This window comes from Sorex fumeus, unplaced genomic scaffold (genome assembly GCF_029834395.1).
Source record: "Sorex fumeus unplaced genomic scaffold, SorFum_2.1 ptg000070l, whole genome shotgun sequence".
Taxonomy (NCBI): domain Eukaryota; kingdom Metazoa; phylum Chordata; class Mammalia; order Eulipotyphla; family Soricidae; genus Sorex; species Sorex fumeus.
The window spans coordinates 12858507-12884982 of NW_026606127.1; the positions used below are offsets into that span (position 1 = coordinate 12858507).

A 26476-nucleotide genomic window follows, 5' to 3' on the forward strand; every position below is an offset into this window, starting at 1 on the left:
GTAAAAACAAATAAATAAAACTATGATTAAAATGCTATTAATATCATTTGTACACAAGAAAACTGTCAGAGATTTGTACAGAGGGTCCTCAGAGACCTGGAACTAAAATAACAAATTGGTTAGGTTAAAAGTTTTGCTACCAGGGCTGAGAGATAGTACAGTGAATAGGGAACTTGCACAAGGCCAACTCAGGTTCAATTCCAGGATCCCATATGGTCTCCTGAGTAGCACCAGGAGTAATTCCTGAGTACAAAGCCTAGAGCAACCCCTGTGCATCGCCACGTGTGACCCAAAAAGCCAAAAAAAAAAAAGTTTTGCTACCAGCTGACCTATTGGTTTACTTTGTACTGGTATTTTTGGTGATTTTTTACAGGCTCACATACATAAATTTTTACTAAAGGGAAGGAATAATGAACCAACTGATTGAATAATAAAGATATATAACCAATTAGAAGACGATTTCAGAGAAATTGATCATGGTCCTCCCGTTGTTCATCGATTTGCTCGAGTGGGCCCAGTAACATCTCCATCATGAGACTTGTTGTTACTGTGTTTGGCATATCGAGTACGTCACGGATAGCTTGCCAGGCTCTGCCGTGCGGGTGAGATACTCTCGGTAGCTTGCTGGGCTCTCCGAGAGGGGTGGAGGAATCGAACTCTGGTCGGCCATGTTGGCTGCTTGTAAGGCAAATGCCCTACCGCTGTGCTATCGCTCCAGCCCCTATATTTCAGAGAAATATAGGAATAAAGTGTTATATAATTTTTCTAGTTTAAAAAGGATGTTATGAGACAGGGTAATGGTACAGCAGGTAGGGTGCCTGCCTTTCTGAAAAAAATGTTAAGAAGAACATCCAAAGGGTAAGTGAAAAAGAAGGTATTCAGCTACAGTAACTTCTTCTCAAAACAAAAATAGAACTTACATATTTACATTCAAATAGTTTAATAATAAAGGTATGCACTTTGGAAAGTCTCAAATTTAGTCATCAGGGAAGTGAAAATAAAAACAATGAATTACCATTACATACATTCTCAGATAGATAAATAAAATTAAAAACACAGACTATAATAATTGTGCATAAGGATGCAGAAAAACTGAAATTTCAGGTGGGAAAACAAATTATCTGCCACTTTGGGAAAAAAAGCTTGATGAGTTATAAATTTAAATATCACTCACTGTATGACTCAACAATTATACCAGAGTTTTTACCAAAAATGTGTAAAAACAAAGGCTCACACAAATATTTGTCGAAGAATATAAATATCAGATTTATTTGAAATAAGTGAAAATTGGTAGCACTCAACTCTCTAGTAAAAGGTGACTGGATATCCAAATTGTGGTATAGTCAAAGCTACTCCATTAAAAAGGAAATAATAATTTACAAAATGTGCATGAATATAAAAGGCTTTACACTGAACCAAGTAAAACACAAAAGAGTATAAAATAGTATGAATATATTATTTGAAATTCTAGAAAAGCCAAAATAAACTCACAATGATAGAAAATGGAAAATTAGTTGCATGGAACAGAGTGTAGGGGAAGAGAGAAATGCAACAAGCTATGACAGACCCTTGAAGATCATGGAAAATTTGCTCCACGATTGGAAGTCGGCCTCATGAGCTGGGGGAGAAGGCACCTGGGATAGAGAAGGGATCACTAAGTCAATGATGGTTGGAGGGATCGCTTGGGATGGGAGATGTGTGCTGAAAGTAGATAAAGGACCAAACATAACGGCCTCTCAGTATCCATATTGCACACCATAATGCCCAAAAGTAGAGAGAGAGTAAGAAGGAAATTCTCTACCATAGAGGCAGGGAGTGGGGTGGGGTTGGGGGCTCGGGGAGTGGCAGGAGAGATACTGGGGACATTGGTGGTGGAAAATGTAAACTGGTGGAGGGATGGTTGTTCAATCATTTTATGACTGAAAGTCAATCATGAAAGCTTTGTAAGTGTCTCATGGTGATTCAATAAAAAAAAATAAAAAGCCATTTGCCATGTTGAGCAACTTTCTGTAATTAGAGGGTAGTAGAAGTTGTCGAGTGTCAATGCATTTGACAATCTGTTTCTGTTTTTCTGGCCACACCTGACTGTGATCAGGGCTTCCTCCTCGCGCTGTGCTCAGAGATCGCTCATAGTATGGTGCTCAGGGACCATTATGTGATGCCAGGAAATAAATGTAAGTCAGCTGTATGTAAGATAAAACACCTTACCCCCCTGTACTATCTCTTGGCCCTGTACTTGACAATCTGGAGATACTCTTACAGCTGTAAATAGAAAAGATAACCAAGTATTAGCTGTCTAACCTAAAATGTCCCAATTGATTTTTCCTTTACCACAGAAGCTTATTATGTTGGTGTAGGATAAAATTGGTTTGTCCTCTCTGTCTTGCCACAGGGAGCTTAGGTTTACTGGGTTACAACCATCACAGTGCTCCGGAGGCACTCCCATTCCTCTGTGTTCATCTGTAACCTCTTTCTTTGTGCTTTCCTTCCCCAACCTGTCAATCACCTGTATCTCCTAATTGGACACTGTTAACTTGTAAATATTGCTTTTCTCTTCTCCTTACATCCTTTTTTATAGTAGCTTCAGAGCAATGTCCTTTTTGTATTAACATAGGAAGACAGTTAATGCTATGCTTTTGTAACTTGGGAGTTAACTGACTCTGAATATTCACTCTAGGGCATCTGTTCTCTCACTGAAACTTTACTTGCTCTAACTTCCAAGCACACAAAAAGTAGAGTCCCAATGAGGGATGAACCTAGAGAAAGCTGTGAACTACCCTGGCATCAAAATGGGCCAGGTCAAAGTGCCACAATACTTAACTCTAAGTTAAGAGCATGGTCATGGACAAATTCTGTCATGATCCAAAAGGTAACGCTAAATTAGGACCCTGCTAGGGTTAGGAACGACTAATCTGGCCTGAGCACTGTAATCTGAGATCTACAGTGAGACGTCCTTAGGAGAGTCATCACTTGATCACTTGACTTCCTGTTAATCGGCGATTTGCTCGAGTGGGCGCCAGTAACGTCTCCATTCGTCCCTGTCGCATGCTAGTGTAGCCCAATGGTGTCTGTTTGCTCTAGGAACATGAAGAGCCTCAAACCGATCGTTCATGATCTTGATGAAGTCTGACCATCTGGTAGGTGGGCGGCCATGCAGTCTTTTGACATCCCGTGGAATCCAGTCAGTAACAGCTCTAGTCCAGTGGTCGTCTTTAAATCTCATTACGTGACCAGCTCATCTGATTTTTGACACCTTGGCAAACAAGACAGCATCCCTGATTCTTGATCGTTGACGGAGGTCAGAACTCCGGATTCTTTTTCTCATTTGAGTGAAACGTGATATTCCAAGCATAGCTCTTTCTATTCTTCTTTGGGAGACCTGAATGGCGTTCTCATCTTGTTTGCGTAGGGCCCAGGTCTCTGAGGCATATGTTAATGCAGGAAGAACAGTGGAATCAAAGAGATGTGCCCGGAGCCGGAGGTTCTTCGTCCTCTTAGCTATTTCTTCGACGCTCTTGAAGGCGTTCCAAGCCGCTCTCTTCCTCCTGCGCAGCTCAGGTGCCAGGTCATTTGTCATGTTGACTTCTCGACCTAGGTACACATAGCTGTTGCATTCAGAGAGTTTCGTTCTGTTGAGAGCGAATGGGGCATCAGGAATGAGGCTGTTTCTCATAAACATTGTCTTTGTAAGATTCAGCTGTAGTCCTACCTTTCCACACTCACGGTCAAAATCGGCCAGCATTTGTGCCGCTTGGCTGATGTTTGGTGTTATTAAAACAATGTCATCAGCGAAGTGGAGGTGGAGTAGTTGCCGGCCACCTATCTTTACTCCCATTCCTTCCCATTCCAGTCGTCGCATGACGTTCTCGAGGGTGGTACTTGAAGAGTTTTGGTGAAATGGTATCAGCCTGCTGAACCCCTCTCCTGACGTCGATGATCACTTCCTTTTAGAATGGTGAGATCCTGGTAGTGAATCCGCAATACAGCTCACGGAGGATCTTGATGTATTAAGTTTGATCTTTATCATCCCATATGGTCCCCTGAGCACTGCCCGGATTAATTCCCAAGTGGAAAGCAAAAAGCAACTCCTGAGCATCACCAGATGTGGCCCCCAAATATATACATATATATGTATTTTATATATATATATTTTTTTAAATGTTTTCTCCTATATTCATGGTGCCTTAAGGCAGCTTTCTTCATCTGCAGGGCATATGGCCTCCTGTAAGACTCAGGATATTCCAAGATACCACGGACAAAATCACCTAAGTGGGGATCCATGTCATGTCAACCAGTAGGACATGGGGGTTATGGGAAGAAAACAAGGTTAGAAGGCAGTCACGGTTGGGAAAAAAAAGTTCAGAAACACTGCTTTAAAGTAATAAAGAAGACAGAAATCAAAATACTATATTCTGAGAAAGACCTTACCAGCTGTGCAGCCAAGACACTTGAGAACTCACTATTCATGGCATACGGAAGTGCTGTCTGTGCTCTTGAACCATAGGTAGTCTGGAACCTCTTCTTGATCTCATTCAGAAAATTAAAGGCTCGGGAACGTTCAAAATCCTGGAAAAACAGCATTGCAGAGTTTACTTTAGAAAGTCAACGATGATATTGATCATTAACATAATAAAAACTATAACACCAGTTAACATTTACTGAGCAAAGATTTTATGAGTAGTGGTGTAGCAAAATCATTTTCAGATAAAGAAAACAAACCAGAAAATATAACTAGCCAGAAAAAAATCAACAACTAGTAAATGAAAGAAATTAGTATCCACTTGAAATATTGTATTACTGGCAACTGAGGATAAGGCTACCTAGATAAAACTTACAGGCAGGAATTGATTATAATTTCATTCCTTTCATGGGACCTTGTGAAATTTCCTGCACAAGAAGATACTTAACAAATTCATACTAATAGCATAGCCTTTCAAAAACATAAAGATAATAGTACTGACATAACCTAGATTTTTTCTCAATAGAGGTGATATGGTTGAAAAGATAAGTGAAGCATTTTTAATTCTAGGAAATTCAAAACTGTTGAAACACATATATACACATATATAGATAAAATAATAGCTCAATCAAAAAAGAATTCAATCTGATCATCCCAAAGTTAGTGCAATTTCTTATATGCTCCAAGAAAATCCTGTGAAACCAGCAATAAAACTCACAAAGATGATCACTGCACTTGCAATTCATCTCTAATTCACCCAGATCTTTAGTCTAACTAAGCCAGGGCTTCTTGAACTGGGGTCACTGGGGTCACTGGTACAAATTTAAGTGGTCTATTTAAATGTATTTTTTAAACCTGTAACAATCACAGTGACCAAAATAAAAATTAAAAAAATGCAAACAAAATAATGGTAGGGAGCTTTACGGTGAGTGGGTTTCTGGGGATAATAGTACTCACTGATGGTCAAGGTATTGCTTATAAGAATGTTCTTTTTATGAAAATTCATTCACCTAATAATTAATAATTTGTGATATTTTCTATAATATATATGATAAGCTTCAATAAAAATCATCTTGAAAGATATAGTAACTGGTTCATAGAAAACAACCTACAACATTCTTTTCACTGATTTTTAATTTTAACTTCAATTATGAATGTAGGTAACAAATCAGAATATTAAACAACACTGTGGCTTTGTAACCAAGAGATCCTTTTTTCATATACCATTCATAACTGACATCTCAAAATGACATTTGTGTGCCATTACTTCAAAGTTACCATTACATTAGATTCATTACTATACTTTTGCTCGAGCGGGCCCAGTAACGTCTCCATTGGAGACTTTTGTTGTTACTGTGTCTGGCATATCGAATACTTATTATTTAAGAATTCATAAAGAAGTAGATATTACTATTTTAATCTTAAAATACCTCAATCTTTTATTTCAATAAAATCGGTACATTTAAAATCATGTGCTTTATTTCAAAAGTTTACAAACATTCTGGAGGAGCCCACAAGCATCAAAGAGATCTGTGACACAAAAAGGCTGAGACCCCTACTAGTGTCAATCATATCTGTTTCATGCCTCTTGTCAGTGATTTACTTATTCATTTAATTTGAATTTTATGATAAAATTTTAAAGCGTTTTTTTAGGCTTTTTGGATCACACTTGGCGATGCACAGGGGTTACTCCTGGCTCGGCACTCAGGAATTACTCCTGGCGATGCTCAGGGGACCATATGAGATGCTGGGAATCGAACCCAGGTCGGCCACATGCAAGGCAAATGCCCCACCCACTGTGCTATCATTCCAGCCCCAATTTTAAAGTGTTTTAAATTTACTTTTTAATATTAAAAATTTTACTGTGGATATAGTCTAACCTTTTAAGAATCTCTGGCATGAGTATTGTTGAAATGATAAAATTCTCCAAAAGATCATTCTAATATTTCATTCAAAAACTAATGAGCTGATTTTGAACAGTATGATAGTGGAAAGAAGGAAAAAAGTACATTTGAAATCCTCTTCCTGCATTTCCGTCCTAAAAGTGATGACTTTTATCTGTATTTCACTGTGCCATCCTAAGTAAGAGTAATAAATTTAGAATTAAGTAAATCACTAGTCTTGGCCAATAAGAAATAAAAAGAAGTCCATTTTGAAAGCAGAGGGAGGGAAGGGTATGCTTCTGGGAAGTATTTCTTTAATAATACAATAATAGAATTAGAAAACATTTCCTCTTTACTGGACATAATAAATTAGTATGTCCAGTAAATATATATAATATGTATTATATATATTATATATAATACATATTATATAGTATATAATAAGGTATGTCTAGAAGGAAGCCAACACTGTAGAGAGCAGAAGAAAGGACACTGACATTAAAAGTTATTAAACATTTTGGGTCTAGGGCCTATGAAACACAGCTATAGGTTTGCCAAAAAGATAATGACTCATTGTAAGTTTGTTACCCCAAATTCCACAAACATTTAAAAAATCCCCTATTGACGAGAAAAAACAATCTACTTCATATTTCAGATTGATAACTTCTGAGAGTATTTGATATCAAAGGGACTGAATTTGAACATCAATTCTCACAAAACAACAGGATAAATGTCAAAGTTGCAAGAGGTTAAATTAAAACTGTGTCAAAACTTAGGAAACTTGGGGCTAGAGCAGTAGCACAGTGGGTAGGGCATTTGCCTTGCATGCGGCTGACTCGGGTTCGATTACCAGCATCCCATATGGTCCCCTGAACACCGCCAGGAGTAATTCCTGAGTGCAGAGTCAGGAGTGCCTTGCCGGTTGTGACCCCAAAATTAAAAAAACCTTAAGAAACTTGCATTTATCAAGTTTTAACCTTTCTTACATTTGTTGTTTAATATAATAAATGCAAAGTATATGGAAAATTCTAGCAATGAAAAGTTCAATTACATTTGCCCACCACAGATACAGATAATTAAAAACCTATTCTATCAGCAGTATACAAAGTTAAATAACAGTATGTATTCAGTTACTTACATCATCAGTGATACAAAGATAAACAATCCTGTCTTGGCAGATGTAATGAAATAAATAACTGTAGAATAAAAGATATGAAACTTACTGTGGTTAGAAACAAAATAATGAGCAATCTCTAAGTATAAGTATTTCAAATGTCACCATATTATTTACACATATAATCTTTATTCTCCTTCTCTCCTTCCACTATGTAACTTTTTCTCAATTCAAACTGGTAGAAACAAATATGAGAAGGTCTCCAGCCTAGCTACATAGAACAATAGTATACATATTACCTATTAAAAAGATAGCTGCAGAGTCCAGAGAGATAATGCAGCTGACACAAGTTTAGTCACTGGCATCCCATACAGTCCCCTAAGCAATGTCAGGAGTGATTCTGGAGTGCAGAGTCAGGAGTAAACCCTAAGCATCGCTGGGTGTGACCCCAAAATAAAAACAGATGAACAAGCCAAAAAACCCAATAGCTGAAAAACCATAATTGAACTCTTAAGTTCTAAACATCAGATGACATCTTAGAGGAACACAGAATTAAGAAGACCCCCATAGTCCATACAATCTTCCTTGCCTTCTCTTAAAGTCTTAAAGCAAACATTTTTTCCTACCAAGTACTCAATAATAGTTTGGTGTCTACTTTGAGCAAGTTACAGGGCTGAGTACTGAGGACATGAATAAGTAAAAGTATTAGATCTTGCCTTCGTAGAGATCACAGTGCAGGGAATTACATAACAGTTTGGTAAGTAAGAGGAAGAATTAACAGCATTGTATAGAGCACTGTGGAGACATAAGTTAAAGGTATCAAGAAAGAATTCCTAGAACATGTTGTGTCTACGCTGAAATGTGATGAATAAAAAGCGGCAAAGTAAAGATTAAACAAAGAGTATTCCAGAGTGAGAAACAAGAAGCCTAAGGGCCTGGAGCACATACTGGGTTTTGAAAAATGTAAGTAAATTAAAAAAACTTGACTATAGATTATAAGGAAAAGATTGCCTCTACATATGAGGCTGGAAAAGTAAGAAAATACTGGGTTATAAAAGTCTTTATAAACCACACTCTGCCTTGTCCTAAAAGTTAATGAACAAGCAGCAAAGGATTTTAACTAGAAGAGTGTGAAAAGAACAAGGTCAAATGCTGGATGTTTTCACTAATTTGTGATATGCAGATTTTCATTTTATAAAGCACACTTACAGTGTTGAGAACTGAATGAAAGGAGAACTGGACAGAATATGACTTAAATAGAGCCAGTAAGATATGATGAGGTAAATAAACAATGGAGGTGAGGCAAAAGAATAATTCAATTTTCCTACTAGATTTCTACCTTGAGCAAGTGGATAGACAGGAAACACATGTTAGATTGATCTAATTTACTTTTTGTTTTGAAGCCACACCTAGCAATACTCAAGGCTTACGCCAGCCTCTGTGCTCAGGGATCACTCCTAGTAGGGCTCAGGGGACTACCAAACCCAGATCAGCCGCATGCAAGGCAAGTGCCCTACCCTCTGTGCCATATCTTTGGCCCTAGATTTCATTTTTGAGATCTACAACGAGGCTTGATATGAATTATATGAGGTACAGGAATTCAGGCAAAATGTCTTCCTCCAACCATTTTAAAACTACTCATAATTCTATTACAGAACCCACATCACCATATCCAGTGGCTCCCACTGAAACATCTAATAATGCTGACAGCTCCCTACTCCTGGGAGGTATTTTCTCACTACTAGATTTTGACTTCAGCAACCCTGCTTTTGTCACAGACTTCTGGGAAGATGGTATCCACTCCTGTTTTGTTGATGATTGTTTTCAGTTATTACAATTATGCAAATAATCCCCAAATATAGGTCTGACACTTCCTGAGCTCTAGGCTGAGTTACACTACCATTGGTTAGATATATCCAGCTGGAACAAATCACAGACAACGTAAAATCACTTGTCCAAAATGGAATTCCTATTTTTCCCATAAAACTTGTTTCTACCAAACCACACTCAGATGTCAAGAATGGTCTCAGCCATCAAAGAGCCTCCCATCTGGGACTGATGAAAAACAGACTTTAGGCATTATAGAGTATAAGTGTAATACAATGGATAAACATAAGGTTCTATGGAGATAAACATAAATGGGGTGCCTGAACCACTTTTGGAGATCATGGGATTCTAGAAGAGGAAACATAAATTCAGAAAGACAAAACCATATGTTTACATAAATTCAGGAGAACAAAATCAAATTTTTAGCTAAGTATAACTGAAAGACAAAATGTAGGGCAATCACATATAAGAACAGGAAGGGAGCAGGGGGAGATAATGAAGAATTTTCCAAATCATGTTAAGGAGTTACTCAGAAAATAGTGAGTATCTGCTGAGAGAAGGAAAATAATCAGAACTACTCTAAAAGGAGAGAAGAATAAAAAAGATAATTTATAAAGTATAGGATAACATCAGTTTGACCTTTCTCCCTTGCCACAGGGAGCTTAGGTTTATCAGGTTATACCCATCACAGTGCTCCTGAATCACTCCCATTCTTCCGTGTTTTTCTGTAAACTCTTTTCTGTGCTCTCTTCCCCAACTTGTCAGATCCTTCTAAGGACACTAGACTTGTACTGTAAGTCAAATATTGCTTTTCTCCTTCTCTTATGTCTTTTGCATAGTTTACTTTAAAGCAGGGCTGGAGGAGACTGGAGTGACAGCACAGCAGGTAGGGCATTTGCCTTGCACACGGCCAACCCAATATCGATTCCCAGCATCCCATATGGTCCCTTGAGCTACCACCAGGAGTAATTCCTGAGTGCAGAGCCAGGAGTAATGACAGGTGTGACCCAAAAAGCCAAAAAGCCAAAAAACAAAACAAAACAAATAAAGCAGAGCTGGAACAATAGCACAGTGGGTAGGGCGTTTGCCTTGCACACGGCCAACCCGGTTGACCCGGGTTCGATTCCTCTGCCCCTCTTGGAGAGCCTGGCAAGCTACTGAGAGTATCTCACCAGCACGGCAAAGTCTGGCAAGCTACCCATGATGTATTCGATATGCCAAACACAGTAACAACAAGTCTCACAATGGAGATGTTACTGGGCCCGCTCGAGCAAATTGATGAAGAACGGGAGGACAGTGCAGACAGTGCAGTGCAGTACGTTAAAGCAATGTCCTTTCTGTATGGACACAGGAAGACAGTTAATATTATGCTTTTGTAAGTTGGGAGTTAATTGAATAATATTCACTCCCAGGCATCTACTTTCTTGACTTAAGCCTCAGGTGCCCTTAGTTCTTAGCACCCCAAAAGCAGGGTCCTGAAGAGGGATTGAATGAACCCAGGGCAAGCTGTAAGCTACCCTGGCATCAACATGGGCCAGACCAAAGCACCACAACACTTAACTCTAAGTTGAGAGCATGGTCATGGACAAATTATGTCTGGATCCAAAAAGTAACGATGAGATTAGGGCCCTGCTAGGGTTAGGAAAGACTAATCTGGCCTGAGTACTGTAGTCTGAGATTTATAGCAAGATGGCCACAGGAGAGCAATCCTATAAGTTTAATGTATGTATCTCTTACTGTGTCCATACAAAATGATTAATATTATGAATGTTTATATGTTTGTTGGACAAAGAGAGGAGAAACACACCCATGGGATTCCACTCTTGGGTGGGTCGTCCTGCTGGATGAGAATCTGTCCTAGAAGAAGCTTCCCCTGAGGGAACGACTTTACCTCTGTTGATTGTGACCACACCTATGTGTAAACCCAACCCCTCAGGATTTGGGACTTAACTAAGGCTATCAGAGTGGGCTGGGGGATCCAGAAGAGAAGGAAGTAGAATGGGGAGAGAGAAGCAGAAGGAGAATGAGAGAAGAACAGGGATGAGATTGGAATAAACTGCAAATGATACCAACCAGCCTAGCTCTCGTTCCCTCCTTCATCCTCCCTTCACCATTGACCTCCCCAGGGTTGGGGAAGTGAAATCAGGCGGTGAAAGAGAGAGAGAGAGAGAGAGAGAGAGAGAGAGAGAGAGAGAGCCGCCATAGCCCTTTCATAATTTATTTTTTGAATATACACAATAAAGTATTTAATGAGGGACTTTAAAATTAGCAAAAATTTATTACAAAGGAGAGGGATTGTAGGATAACATTGGTTTGTCCTTTCTGCCTTGCCACTGAGAGCTTAGGTTTATTATGTTACTCCCATCACAGTGCTCCCATGCGTCTATGTTTTTTGTAATCTTTTTCTTTGTCCTCTGTTAACTTGTAAATATTGCTTTTCTTTTCATAAGTCCTTTGCATAGTTAATTGAGAGCAATGTCCTTTTTGTATAGACACAGGAAGACAGTTAATGCTATGCTTTTGTACTTGGGAGTTAATTGCTCTGAATGATATTCACTCCTGGGCATCTGTTCTCTCAACTTAAGCCTCAGTTGCCCTTACTTCCTAGCACCTCAAAAGCAGGGTCCCAATGAGGGACTGGATGGACCCAGGGCAAGCAATGAGCTACCCTGGCATCGAAATGGGCCAGGCCAAAGTGCCATAATACTTACCTCTAAGTTAAGAGCATGGTCTTGGACAAATTGTCATGATCCAAAAAGTAATAACTGGAATAGGACCCTGCTAGGGTTAGGAAAGATTAATCTGGCCTCAGCACTGTAGTCTGAGATCTATAGCAAGATGTCCCCAGGAAAGACACTCTTCAAGCTCAAAGTATCTCTTGCTGTGTCCATACAAAATAACTAATATTAAGAAGTAGAATTAAGATGCTAATTAAGATGTTAATTAAGTTATTGAACTAAGGAAAGGAGAAACACCCCTAAATGGTATTTTGTCCTTGAGTGGGAGAAGGGTTTTCATATGCTAATTGTGCTACCAGATGGGGTGTGGTGGCTACCCCCTAAGCTGGGGAGTTGGTGAGAGACTAGAGAGAGACCAAGGCAGCAAGATGGAGGACAGAGACTAGCAAGGGGGATAGAGGGAGAATAATGTAGGGGAAGAATGCAGGAGTAGGCGTGTGGAGAGATGAGAGACGAGGCTGCAAGATGGAGCATGGAGAGTGAGCAGAAGAGACAGCAGGAGTCTAGGATGAGGGGCAGTGTGAGACTAGAATGAGGAGCTTAGTGAAACTGGAACAGGTGTGTGGGGAGAACAGAATAAATGGCAACTGACCATCAACCAGCCTAGTGGCCCTCATTTCCTCCTTCGTCTACCCATGGCACTGGCTGTCCCAGGTGGGGAAGTGGTCCAAATTCACCAAATGCAGGCAGCAAGAGAGACAGCCACACAGGGTCTTGCTAGCTGCCCGGAGATCACACATTCAAATATGCAAAAGCATGGAAAAAATATCCACTAAATTTCAAATATTAAGCTAGTCAAGAAATGGCAAAGAATCTCATAGAGATATGGAAAGAAGGGTCAGAAATAGAAAAAAAAATACTGTAGGCCTAGTTTGGACTTTATTCTAAAAGCAATGTATTTTAAGCAAATGCATGTGATCACAGAAATATGAAATATAGATTTATGGGGGAAGCAACTAAAAGCAGAAAAAATTAGGAGATGCTATAAGAAATGGGGGCTGGAGCAATAGCACAGCGAGTAGGGCATTTGCCTTGCACGCAGCTGACCTGGCCAACCCGAGTTTGATTCCTCCGCCCCTCTCTAAGAGCCTGGCAAGCTATAGAGAGTATCCCACCCACATGGCAAAGCCTGGAAGCTACCTGTGACGTATTTGATATGCCAAAGACAGTAACAACAAGTCTCACAATGGAGACATTACTGGGCCCACTCAAGCAAACTGATGAACAACGGGAGGACAGTGCTATAAGAAATGAAGGTCTGAACAATCACTGTGACAAGTGAGAAAAGAAGAGGGAGAAAGAATTGAAATACCTCTTGTAGGACAATAGTAAGTATTTGGCAAAGAGGACTAATATGTTTCTGAAGTTTCGGGCTCTACTTCCATGTGCTTTCTATGGACATTTTCCTGGTGACTGACTAGAAATACATTAATACTGGGGGTGGGGATCACTGGTAGCAGGACTTGGGGAAACTATATGGAGAGCTGGGGATCAAACTGAGGTAAGCTGCATGCAAGACAAGCACCCTACCTACTATACTATCTCTCTACTCCCAAGCCTAATAATTGTTTGAAGAAACAATGACACCAATCTCACAGGAAGCTGGGACTGTTTGATCCCTAAAACCACCTTTGAGCTCCTATACTACATTGATAAGAAACAGGTCACAGAACCTATACAATTTGCAGCTATGATCCACTGTCTAACCCTCACTTTAGATGTTGTTATATTAGACAATGGACCAGTAAGATCCTCATGGAAAACTTAGGAGTTGGGAGAAAAGAGGGAAAATTTCCTATACTAAAGCAGAGCACTCTTAGGCCAACATGTAATTTTAGAAGTGGTTGTGAAGTAATTATTTGAACAGTGCTAAAAACAGCAACTCCAGACTTTTCTCTTTTTTTATTTTCTAAATAGGAAGTTGTAACTTCCATTGAGGTAGTGTTTTTCTTTCACCACTGTTTGTTAGGTTGTAGGGCTGCACAGGAAACATTTGAATGCCTGTGAGATTCTGGTCAGTAGGCCACAGCAGGCACTCCAGGGCTAGATGGGGAGCTCTGTGTATTACACAGACTCTCTAGAATCAGAGTTGGGTCCAGTGATAAGATGAATGTTTGGGGCCATCTCATGCAGAGAGGAGGTATATTCTCTGCTCAGAAAGAATAGCATACCCAGATAGTTGGGTAACTCAGAAGAGAGATTCAAAGATAAGTTGTATCATGATATAACCGCTTCAGCACTTTAAATGACTTTATAGCCCTACATATAGAAATAACAAGTCCTTCCCTCTAGTTAGCTACAAAACTATTAAATAAACAATAAAACTTAACTAGAAGATTCTTAACAACAGAGGGTGAGGTGACTTATGGGCAAGCACAGAAAAAACAAGAACTGAAAAAAGGGTCTTGGCCAGAGTTGTAAAGCACTAACTTAAAACGGCAGAGCAACCCACCAACCCTGAACTATGTGACTCTGTGATATCTCATTTAACACTCTATTTTGGGGGTCATCCACTAACAGTATCACTGTATCACTGTATCACTGTCCTCCCGTTATTCATCGACTTGCTCGAGTGGGCCCAGTAACGTCTCCATTGGAGACTTTGTTGTTACTGTGTTTGGCATATCGAATACATCACGGGTAGCTTACCAGGCTCTGCCGTGCTGGTGAGATACTCTCGGTAGCTTGCCGGGCTCTCCGAGAGGGGCGGAGGAATCGAACTCGGGTTGGCCATGTTGGCTGCATGCAAGGCAAACGCCCTACCGCTGTGCTATCGCCATACCACCCTGAACGCATCCACTAACAGTAACTTAGACTAAATTTTATATTGCACAAGTTGTTAGTTAGCTCTGGAAGGCGATAAGGACTTCTTTCTGAGACAAACTAAAGATACCCAGAAAATGGCTCAATGACTTAAATAAGGCATTTGCCTGGCTAGTACAAGGTTGAGATTTCAAATGTGTCACCACGTACACTGAAATGATCCTGATGTCCCTACACACTGGGGTACCTGGTGAGAGGAAAATGAAGCTAAAAACTAAGAAGAAAAGAACAAGTGTTTGAAGTACTTAGAAGAAAGTTGTGGCCCCTTAAACTGATTTCTACAATTTCACCTCTATATCCTCTCCAACTCATTACCTATTAGATACCAGAGTGATCTTTCTAAACCAAAACCTGACCATGTCAAATCACCACTGAAAATCTTCAATGCCCTCCCAATATGCAGCATGAAGTTTAATTTTTTTTACCATGGTCTATGTGGTCCTACATGATTTCTCTTCTATCTCCCTAAATTTAGTTTCATGCTGGCCATCAGTCACTGAGAACCACCAAAATATTTCCTAGAATTTCATGCCTGCTTACCATATCGATCTAGAAGTCCCTTCTCCTACCTAAAATATATCCTCTTGCTACCAACCTTCTAGAACTACCTGTGAATTTGACTATCTCCGTTAAACTATACCTCTAAGAGGGCAAACACTGCATTTCTTCTTATAATCTCATCATTAGGAAAAGTGCCTGGTAACAGTGAAATACTCAGTAAATACGTATGAAAGAATGAACCAAGGAATCTTATTTATCTCATCTGCATCAAGTGTTGCATATCCTAGAGCTGCATAGCACAGTCATTTTACATCTGAAACTTCTGAATCTTCCCTTAAAATATTAGTATCAATTTATGATAAACCTAACCAGATATTTTCTAAGCTGGTAAAAGTTACTGTTCTGTCATTTTATTCACATTATTTACTAAGAAGTTTTTCCCCTAGTTTTCTGCTGTTCCAGTGACAAATTTTTTATTGCTAGATGAGTCTTAGGCATATAATATTCCAACACTGATCCCACCACCTGTACCATCTTTCCTCCACCAGGGTTCCCATGCTCCCTCCTGTCTTTCCCACCCCCACTCACCACTCCACCCATGCCTATTACCTTGACAGACACATTTCAAAGTCTGGTATTTGTAGTTCAGATCTCATGTTTTCAATGTTGTTAAATCTGTACTTTAGATATACAGCTATACCACTCTCCAACATCACTGGCATATCCAAGGCCCCTGTCTCCTCTACCTCATTATTTCCCTTCTCATCTTCCTTCCCTCTCAATTTCTTTCCTTCTTTGTCCTTCTCCTCTCTATGGTCAAGGGTGATCTAACCATATCTCCTTTATACTACATTTCCTCGTCCAGTTATTCTCTATACCATAGATAAGTAAAATAATCCCATGTTTGTCCTTCTTCTGGTTTACTTCATTCAACATGGTATCTTCCAGTTACAACCAGGTGGTTACAATTAACAATATTCATTTCCTTCAGCCCTCTACCACATGCAGAGCAGAACTCACTTGCCATGTGAGTATGTTAGTTTGTTATTTTCAGAAGGTATCTTAGCCAGAATCTGTTCTGTCACCTCCAGGAAGTTTCCTCCACACCAAGCATGTTTGGCGAGAATAGTGGTTCCCCTTGCAACAACAGCAAACAGAATGGCCATGGCGTCAATCTATCAAAGAAAAAATACACAAAAGATTTAAAGTATTCATTTGATATGATCTCTTAAAAAGTCATCTACTATTATTCACCAATATCTACCTACAACTGCTATTGACAGAAGTGCTGTAACAATAAATGTAACAAACAATAGATTTAATAAGGTCAGTCTTATACAAACTTAAGTTCTAAATGAGGCTGAAACGCATACATGTAAAGAGACACATAAAATGTATGCTATATACAACAGATTAATGGATAGTTTTCATTTATCGGTTATACAGCATAAACTGATGGCATCACTTGAAAAATAATGAACATAACATAATTAAGAACTTAAAAATGCCTTCATCCTTGAATACAGCACTCTTATCCTGAAACTTTATCCTAGGAAAATAGTTCAATAAAAGTTAGATTAAAAAATTCCCTACGAATGCCCTGCCACAGAGGCAGGGTGGGATGGGGGGGATGGGGGGTGGGAGGGATGATGGAACCCGTGGTGGTGGAGGGTGGGCGCTGACGGAGGGATGGGTACTTGATCACTGTATAACTGAAACCCAAGCACAAAAATTTGTAAGTCTATAACTGTACCTCATGGTGTTTCACTAATAAAAAAAAATCATAATGCCTAAAAACCAAACATTGTTAGACTGTGAAATTCATTAAAGAATAACTCAAATTTCCAAAAAAAAATTCCCTACAAACAATACTAATATCCAAAAGAGTTATAAAGTGCTACTACGTGCCAGATACTGTTTCCATTAATCAAGTACTTTACAATTATTAACTGATTTAATCCTCACATTAAAGAAATGATATACTATTATACTTAAATTATACATGAGGAAACTGAACTACAAATGACTTAGTCTGTCCAAAATTAGAGCTACAAAGTGATAACCTAGAATTTAAATACAGAAAGTAGGGTTCTATAATTCACAGTTTTAACCCTAACCTGTACACTGCCTCTAATAGAAAGACATACACAATAGAAACACAGTGAAAATAACCCAAACCTTCAGTATTTCTTCTTCATTCCTCCCTAAATTTGCTCGAGCTACCGAGAGTATTTGATATGCCAGACACAGTAACAACAAAGTCTCCAATGGAGACGTTACTGGGCCCGCTCGAGCAAATCGACAATCAACGGGAGGGCCTTTACCTTTACCTTACCTTACCTCCCTAAATAAGGGTTTCCTCAGGGTTATGTCTTCAGCCATCTTCTTGCTGGATTTTTCCTTATACAGAAGTACCAGGTTATAGCTTCCAATCCTCTTTATTTGCATTATAGCTCTTGATTCTAAAAGTTTACACTGACTTGTAATATACCTCAAGTACTGCACAATCTCCCAAAGAGGAATCAAAAGAGCTATGCTTGGAGTATCACGTTTCACTCAAATGAGAGAAAGAATCCAGAATTCCAACCTTCGTCAATGATCAAGAATCAGGGACGCTATCTCATTTGCCAAGGCGTCAAAAATCAGATGGGTGGGACACGTAATGAGATTTGGAGACCACTGCTGGACTAGAGCCATTACCGACTGGATTCCACAGGACGTCAAAAGACCGCATGGCCGCCCACCTACCAGATGGTCAGATTTCTTCATCAGGACCCTGAATGATCAGTTTGAGGCTGTTCATGTTCCTAGAATGAACAGACGCCACTGGGCTACACTAGCACGCGACAGGGACAAATGGAAACGTTACTGGCGCCCGGTCAAGCAAATCGATGAGTAACGGGAAGTCAAGTGATCAAGTGACTGCACAATCTCATCAAAAAACAGTTTACACACTGTATTTCTTTATGTTCTGTTACCTTTTTTTAAATGCTAAATCTTTTTTTAATTAAATCACTGTGAGATAGTTAGTTTCAGTCATACAATGATTGAACACCCACCCCTCTACCAGTGCACATTTCCCACCAACAATGTCCCCAGTATCCCTCTCAACACCCACACCCCATCCCATTCCCTGCCTCCGTGGCCCGCACCTTCCTTCTTTCTCTCTACTTTTGGGCATCATGGCTTAATTGCTAAATCTTCCATTTACTGTAATCTGGCATTTCCCCCTTAACATTCTACAAAAACAGGTCTGTTAAGGTCACTAACAGCATTTACATTGTAAAGTTCTCATTCATTTCTCCATTTTTATTTTATTTAACCACACAGGAACAAGCAATACTGCTTAACCCTCCCTCTTGAACTGCTTTTGAATGTGCCTTCTGTTTTATTACTTAGTTGTCCTCTAGCTGACCTCGAAACATTACATTTCCACAGGGATTCATTTCTGTTCTTATCAAAAGTTCATCCAGACCTGCCATATTGTATATGACTTATTTGCTACAGATATATTCCCCAGTGGGAAAAAACCCAATTATACAATCAAAGGAGTGAAAAAACTGAAGTTAAAACTGAGGTATAATAGTTCGGGTGAAAGTAAATGATAAAAAGGGACCAAAAAAGACAGCCAGAAGAGTATGGTAACCTGGAAGCCAAAATGAAAGGGATTTTCAAGAAAGATCAAGTGTCAGCAATTAGATGTGCTCACTGTTCACTGATGCATAGTATGAGGACTGTAAAATAGGACTGAATTTTATAAGGAAGGAGGTCACTGGTTAGGATCAAAGAGAATGTTAAGGAACAGAACAAAAATATAAAGAGAAAGAGGAGAAGACAACAAATTATATGGTCTTTGTGACAGATGGAAAAGTAGCAGACTCGTACCTTAAAAGCTTAAAAAAGATACCTGAGTTGGGCAAGAACAACAAAAAATGACTTATTGTTAATGGGCCACAGTTTCATTATGAGCTGACATGAAGTAACTGCAACTAATTTTTTTGGTTTGTTTTTGAGCCACACCTGGCAGTACTCAGAAATCACTCCTGGTGGACTCCAGGGACCATATGGGGTGCCTAGGATTGAATCTAGGTCAGCCAGGTACAAGGTAAATGTCCTACCCACTGTACTATCACTCCAGCCCTGAAACCAGTGTTTTTAATATTTTGTATTTTTATTTTGATATCATTAAAAGTCTACTAATCTTAAATTACATCAATTAAAAACACTGGCATAATAGAAAAAGGTTTTGGAACATTATATGTCTGAAACTCTATTATAAACACATACATTTATAAAACCACACTAGGTGAAATAAATTTGAAAACAAATACTAAAAGTCAGATATTGTGACTCAGATCATTATTATTAGTATGCAAATGCTAAAAAACTGCCAAGTGCTATAAAAACATAAGGTACTATTCAAGAAGAAAAAAAATAAAAATATAAGCCAGAGAAGAGGTAAAATCACAATGAAATATAAAGTGACGCCCTATCTCAACACTGCTTCTCCCAGCTTTCTTGCATACTCCTTTCGTGATCCCAGAGCATTAATCCCAATTCTACATCATCTCTGCTAAGATACTGTATGAGTTTCCTATAATTACAATGACAAAGCACCAAAAGATGTATGGCTTAAAATAACAAATTTATCCTAAATCTGCCCAGAAGTCTAAAATCATGATATCATTAAGGCCATACTCCCTCTGAAATCTGCAGGGGAGAATTCTTCTCTTCTAAACTTGTGATATTCCTTGGCTTGCAGCTACAGCACATAAGTCTCTACTTAAATCATAACTTGGTGTTCTTCATGTGTGTCCACATCTTCACGCAGTATTATGCACATCTTCTTTTATGGATGCTGACTCCAGGATGACTTTATTTGATTTTATATCTTAACTGGGTGAAATACTCTCGGTAGCTTGCAGGGCTCTCCAAGAGGGGCAGAGGAATCAAACTCGGCTTGGCCAGGCTGGTGGCTTGCAAGGCAAACGCCCTACCACTGGCAAGCTACCCGCGACGTATTCAATATGCCAAACACAGTAACAACAAGTCTCACGATGGAGACGTTACTGGGCCCGCTCGAGCAAATTGATGAAGAACAGGAGGACAGTGCTACAGTGCTATATCGTAACTACACCTAAAAGACCCTGTTTCCAAATAAGGTCACATTCATAAGCTCCAGGGGTCAGGATTCAATATATCTTGTTTTTTGGGGGGAAGATGGGGGGGTGGGGAAACACACCTGGTGATGCCTAGGGGTTACTCCTGGCCCTGCACTCAGGAATTACTCCTGGCAGTCTCGGGGGACCATATGGGATGCCGGGGACCGAACCTGGGTTGGTGGCAAGAAAGGCAAATGTCCTATCCATTGTACTATCGCTTGGGCCCCAACATCTCTTTTTTTTAAAAGATTACAACAGATTTCCATCTGAGAAACTCACTGTTCCTCCAAAACTACCCTTCTCCATTCTGCCCCTATTCACATCATTCCAACTTATATTCCTCTCACCTTAAAAACCTCTATCTATTTCTTTATTCAGGGGCTTATCCTTAAAGCTGAGGGCCAGAAAGGCAACCTCCAACAGCATGACCTTAGAAAGGTCAGTTTACACTATTTAGAAGGTGACATACCTATATGTACAATAATTTTACACAGGAACTTTTGGTACATATCTGTTAGTAAGGAACTGTCTATTTTTTAAAAAAAATTGTTAATAGCCTAGCAAATACTGCAAATACTTCTTGGTGGAGGAATCAAATAGGTGAAGATGGTTTCAAAGAACTATAGAGAAATGGCCATATTAATGTCTCTCATAACTAAGTTCATGTGTTCTGAGAAAAGTTTTAAATCTATTTTTGTTTTGATAACATGAAAAATGGACATGAATATTATGATGATCCATACATAAATCTTATGAATGAGTCACGTCGCAATTTAGTGATGCATTTGTATTGAGTTCTGCAAAATGACAATGTTCAATTTTTAATGTATTAGAAGCATGTTAGGAATGAGATAATAATATTATTATCTCATTCCTACTTTGGACAAACTTGCAGGCTATCGAATGTAGCCTGCCCACACGGCAGAGTCTGGCAAACTCCCCGTGGCGTACCAAATATGCCAAATACCAGTAACAATGATGGGTCTCATTCTCCTAAAGAGCCTTGAATATAATCTCAGGGCTAGGATGAAAGAGACGTTACTGGGGCCTGCTCGAGGCAATCGACGAATAACAGGATGATGAAATGAAAATGAAAAAAAAAAAGAAGCATGTTTGACTATTGGATATCAACCCTAAGTGTTTTAGGCTTCACCAATGAATTGCCCCTTTCCTCCTCCCAGAGAAGCTTACCATACCCTTGCTAACATCCCTAAATTGGTTAAAGTCTATCTTCAACCTTTCCTTTGTGTTGGATATTGACCCTAAGGGGCTGGAGAGATAGCACAGTGGGTAGGGTATTTGCCTTGCATGTGGACAACCTGGGTTCAATTCATTCGTCCCTCTCAGAGAGCCCAGCAAGTTACTGAGAGTATCCCGCCCGCACAGCACAGCCTGGCAAGTTCCCCGTCACATATTCGATATGCCAAAAACAGTAACAACAAGTCTCACAATGTAGATGTTACTGGTGCCCGCTCAAGCAAATCGATGAACAACAGGAGGACAGTGCTATAGGACACTGCTACTGACCCTAAGCACTTTAGGCTTCAACAGTGAATTGCCCCCTTTCTTCCTCCCAGAGAAGTTTAACATGCTCTTGCTAGCATCCCTAACTTAGTTACAATTTATCTTTAATCTTTCCCTTGTTTTTTACCTCTAATTCTCATAGTTCACCAAGTCAGTCTTGATTACTTGTAAGCCAAATATTTCTGGTAATGCTGAACTTGTATTTGTACTTCTTTGTATTTGAAGTGCTGTCTATTTGTACCTGCTTTTCTATTTCCCCTATAGCCTTTTATATTTTACTATAGAGCAATGTTCTTTGGTAAACACAGGTAAAGGTAAGGCCCTCCCGTTGTTCGTCGATTTGCTCGAGCAGGCCCAGTAACGTCTCCATTGGAGACTTTGTTGTTACTGTGTCTGGCATATCAAATACGTCACGGGGAGCTAGCCAGGCTCTGCCGTGCGGGCGAGATACTCTCGGTAGCTTGCCGTGCTCTCCGAGAGGGGCGGAGGAATCGAACTCGGGTCGGCCATGTTGGCTGCGTGCAAGGCAAACGCCCTACCGCTGTGCTATCGCTCCAGAAAGACCATTAATGCTATGCTCCTAATAGTTGGAAGTTGATTGACTCTGAAATATATCTGCTCCTGGGCATAATTACATGGTCATAATTACTTGACTCAGGCTTCAGTTGCTGTAGTTCCTAACCAGTCCCACCGTGGGACTGGGTGGATGTGGGGCGAGTGGCAAAGCTACCCGGCATTGAAATGGGTACATTCTAGAACGCATAAATGCATGAACTTGATGCAAACTGTTACAACTTAAAAGACAGAACCCCCATGGAGAAGGACAAGCTGAACTGGCCTAAGGACTTAGTCTGGGGCTTATGGTTAAAAACCTCGCTTGCTCTCAGCCCAGAGAACTAAGTGTTGGAATCTTTATCTCTTACTGTGATTATCCAAATAACTGCAAGTATTGATAACTTATACTAGAGGGAAAGATAAAAACAATGTAGATGTCCCTGGAAGACAGTATCTTCTTGAGTTGATCTCCCCAAGAGAGTTTTCTCTGCCAAATGTTTATCTATGTAAATGATCATCATATCTATGACCTTACCTCAACCCCCCTTTCAGATGTTCTATAAGTGTGCTAGCAACTATGCATTAAACGGGCTTTTCACCATCAGGCTGTGGTCCCAGTCTCCCCAACTCTCCATCTCTCTGTTGGGGATACCTGGGGAGGTGGGGAGGCGGGAAGGCAGCTCTGGGTCACCAAAAGCATACACACATCGCAGCAGCAGCCCCCAGTTTACTTTGTATACTCACATTTGACTATTTTTAGGAGTGCACATTCTAGATTCATAATGACAAGGATAGATAACTCAAACACTCTTGTACTCCTGATGTGCTTTTAATCAATCATGAAGGCAAAATTTACAATTTTGTTTGTTCATTTGTTTTTGGGTCATACCCAACAATACTCGGATGACCATGTGGTATTGGGGATCTAAACCAAGGCTCACAGATGCAAAGCAACCACCTGAGTCTGAGCCATGTCCCTCTCTCAGAATTCATCTTCTTTCAGGAACAATTTACAACTGAAAGATATCTGCATAGAAAAAAAATCTTTTAAGATTTAGACTTTTTTCTGACATTTTGAAAGTGACAGTGTGCCAGAAAAACCCATTAACATCAATTATTACAAACTAAAGGTGGAAAATACTCAAAGATGTGTTGGTACCAAGAGGAAACCAAATAATAAGATGGTGTGCAACTGCTCAAAAAACCCCAAAATATGGAAGACTTAACTCATCACAAAGCACACAGTAATAGTCAAAATAAAATAAAATAAAATACTCTATGAGGATGTACTATGTTAATCCATGCAAAAGTTCATTAGCAGAACGTTTTACAGGAAATACAAAACAGACATTAAATTCTCCACCCACGATCATGGAGCATACTATTAAACTGGCTCATTAAACTCAATGGAAGAGCAGACTGCAAGGTGTTTAGAACAGAAACTCATTTTGAAGCTGTTTAACTCATTTTGAAGCATTTTGTAGCTATTGAACAAAGTAAGATATAGAAGTTTGAGCAGGTTAGGGGATGTAACCTAGTCTGGGATTAAATGTTCCATATTTAGTGAATAAGAAGGCATAGGGCCATATTTAGTGAATAAGAAGGCATAGGGAAAAAATCTAATGAACTTCTATAAGGAAGGCCTTGTACAGATAAGGTTATTTGGATTGGACTAGCCTTCTTATTTTAGTACAATATATGTTCTAAGGGTTTACTTTATGACAGCCATCTCAGTAAGCACCGGAGGTAAAAAATCAGTACAAAAGGATCTCTATTTTCAAGGAAACTATACTACAACCTGTTAAACAATAAACAAAAGCAAGAATATGCAATAAAGTGTACATAAATAGGAATCTACACAACTCTTGAGGAGAATCCTTAAAGTCTTGTAATTTTCCCACCTCGAATGAAGAAAAAATAAATTTAGGTGTCCTATGTATTGGAAATTTCCTCCATTATGGTTACAATTATTTCTCCTGGGAAGAGAGGTCAAAGTACCAATTTTACCCTCACAAGGTTCCCAACACTGAGTATAGTGCCTGGCATATAATATTCATTCAAGCTTTTGTTGAATAAATGATTGATGAGCATGTTTCAGGTTTCAAATATAATGTAAGTGATAAATAACTTCATATTAAGTAAAAGGTAGAAATATTTTGAATACCAAATTATCTCCTTGGTAAAATTAAAAAGTTGAACTGAGAGTAATTCAATCACCAACTCTCCTACTTGGGTCTAAGAGGATGTAAGCCCAAGAAATTATGATTTAATAACTCTGGAGGCAGAAGAATGAAACCAAAGTTCATGTAACAAAAAGAAACAGTGTTTATGAAAAGTAGTCACAGATCTAGACTACTCATGTTGATAATTACAAATATTTTAGGTAATGTTCCGAGACCCAATTCAATTATTCTTTCTGAAACTGGAGCTCAGTCTTTCAAGAAAACTACTGTTATATTTTGCATTAGCCATCACCATGATATTCATCTTGATCTTCCCTGTTCAACCTCACACACATACAGACATGTTAGGCACAAGTAGTAGAGTTCTCTGACTTGTTTCAGGTATGTCTTGCACTTAGAAGTCTCTAGGATATCAGTCACTCAACATACGAGTGGGTCTGCTGGTTTCTAACATCTCAGAGCTTAGTACACATACTTGTTCCCTGGAATTTCGATTCTAAAGAAAATTTTATCTGCTAAAGGAGAATTTACTTTATTTTAAAAACAGATAAAAAAAACTTAAATGCAACCTTTAAATTAACAAATAATTATTATGCACATCAAAAGCATGAAAGTATCCTGTGATCATATGTCAATGTAGGCACAAGTAGTTGAGAGCAATTAGTAATGTAAAGAGAAATTAACTTGGTAAGTGATTGTTTTGAGGTTTATGGGCGAGGGATATATATCACTTGCCAAAGAGTAATGGACAGAGTTTCTTAAATATCGGCTAATAAGATTAACAACGTAATGGCCTGACGCCGAGGAATTAACCCTTTCGGAAGTGAGGAAAAGGGCTGTCTACACAAGGTGGAGAAAGAAGGGTGTACAGAAAGCTTACAAAGAAGCTCAGAAGTAGGAGCTGAAGCAGAAAGTGACGTCATCATAGAAACAAGGACACAGATGGGAGCTAAAGAATCAAGTCATCTCAAGAGATTAAAAGCAATATTTCACAGAAGAGGAATCAAGGGAAAGTTAACATTCCCTCCCCCTGTAATAAGTGACGTATTCTGACACTCTTTAGCTCAGGGTCTTTTAAACGGCATAGAACGCAGTTAACCAAAACTGTACCTGCCGGTCAATTGGAATTGTTGACATCAAAGAAGCCCGAGTCACCCTTGCACTACCTCCTTCCTCCACCCAACATCTTCCCTCAACACCTTTGCCCTCCCTCCATGGTCGTTTCCCCACTTTCCGCCGGTCACACCCTGATCCATTTACCTGTCCGGGCACCCTCTGCGAGCGTACGGGCCGAGGGCAGACTAGTATGGGTCAGCACTGATGATCGGGGGATATCGCCTACAGTCAGCTCCCAGATAGGACTGGGACGGGACGCCAACGGCTTCCGCGTAAAGCGCCCCGCCCGCGCGAGGCCTCCTGGGAAAGTCAGCGTTTCTCCAATGAGAACGGGCAGTGGAAGGGGCCTGAGCCGCACTGCATTCCGGAACTGGTAGTTCCAAATGGCCAATCCGCCAGTTTCTCAAGAGTTCTCTGTCTTGTTCACGATATGTCTCGCTCTTGCACTATTTTTTCCAATCTCTTTTGGAGTAACTCTCTCCTCCCTCTCCCTTTTCACGCTCTCCTCTCTCTTACCTCTTTCGCCCCCATCTCACCTCTTTCCCCTCTTGCATTTCTCCCTTCTGAGTCTCCTCCCACTCTCCCCTCTCA

General features: G+C 39.6%; 1 protein-coding gene across 1 annotated transcript in view; it reads right to left on the bottom strand.

Annotated features, from left to right (window-relative positions):
* Nucleotides 1–26129, bottom strand: part of VAMP7 (vesicle associated membrane protein 7) — a 69267-nt gene extending 43138 nt beyond the window's left edge. The window contains exons 1-4 of the mRNA XM_056128854.1: nt 26030–26129; nt 16366–16520; nt 7481–7538; nt 4429–4566 (exon numbers count right to left, since the gene is read on the bottom strand). Of these exons, the coding sequence (XP_055984829.1) occupies nt 4429–4566; nt 7481–7538; nt 16366–16511 (342 nt within the window). The 5' untranslated portion in view covers nt 16512–16520; nt 26030–26129. The remainder of the gene's footprint in view (nt 1–4428; nt 4567–7480; nt 7539–16365; nt 16521–26029) is intronic.
* Between the last annotated feature and the right edge of the window lie 347 nt (nt 26130–26476).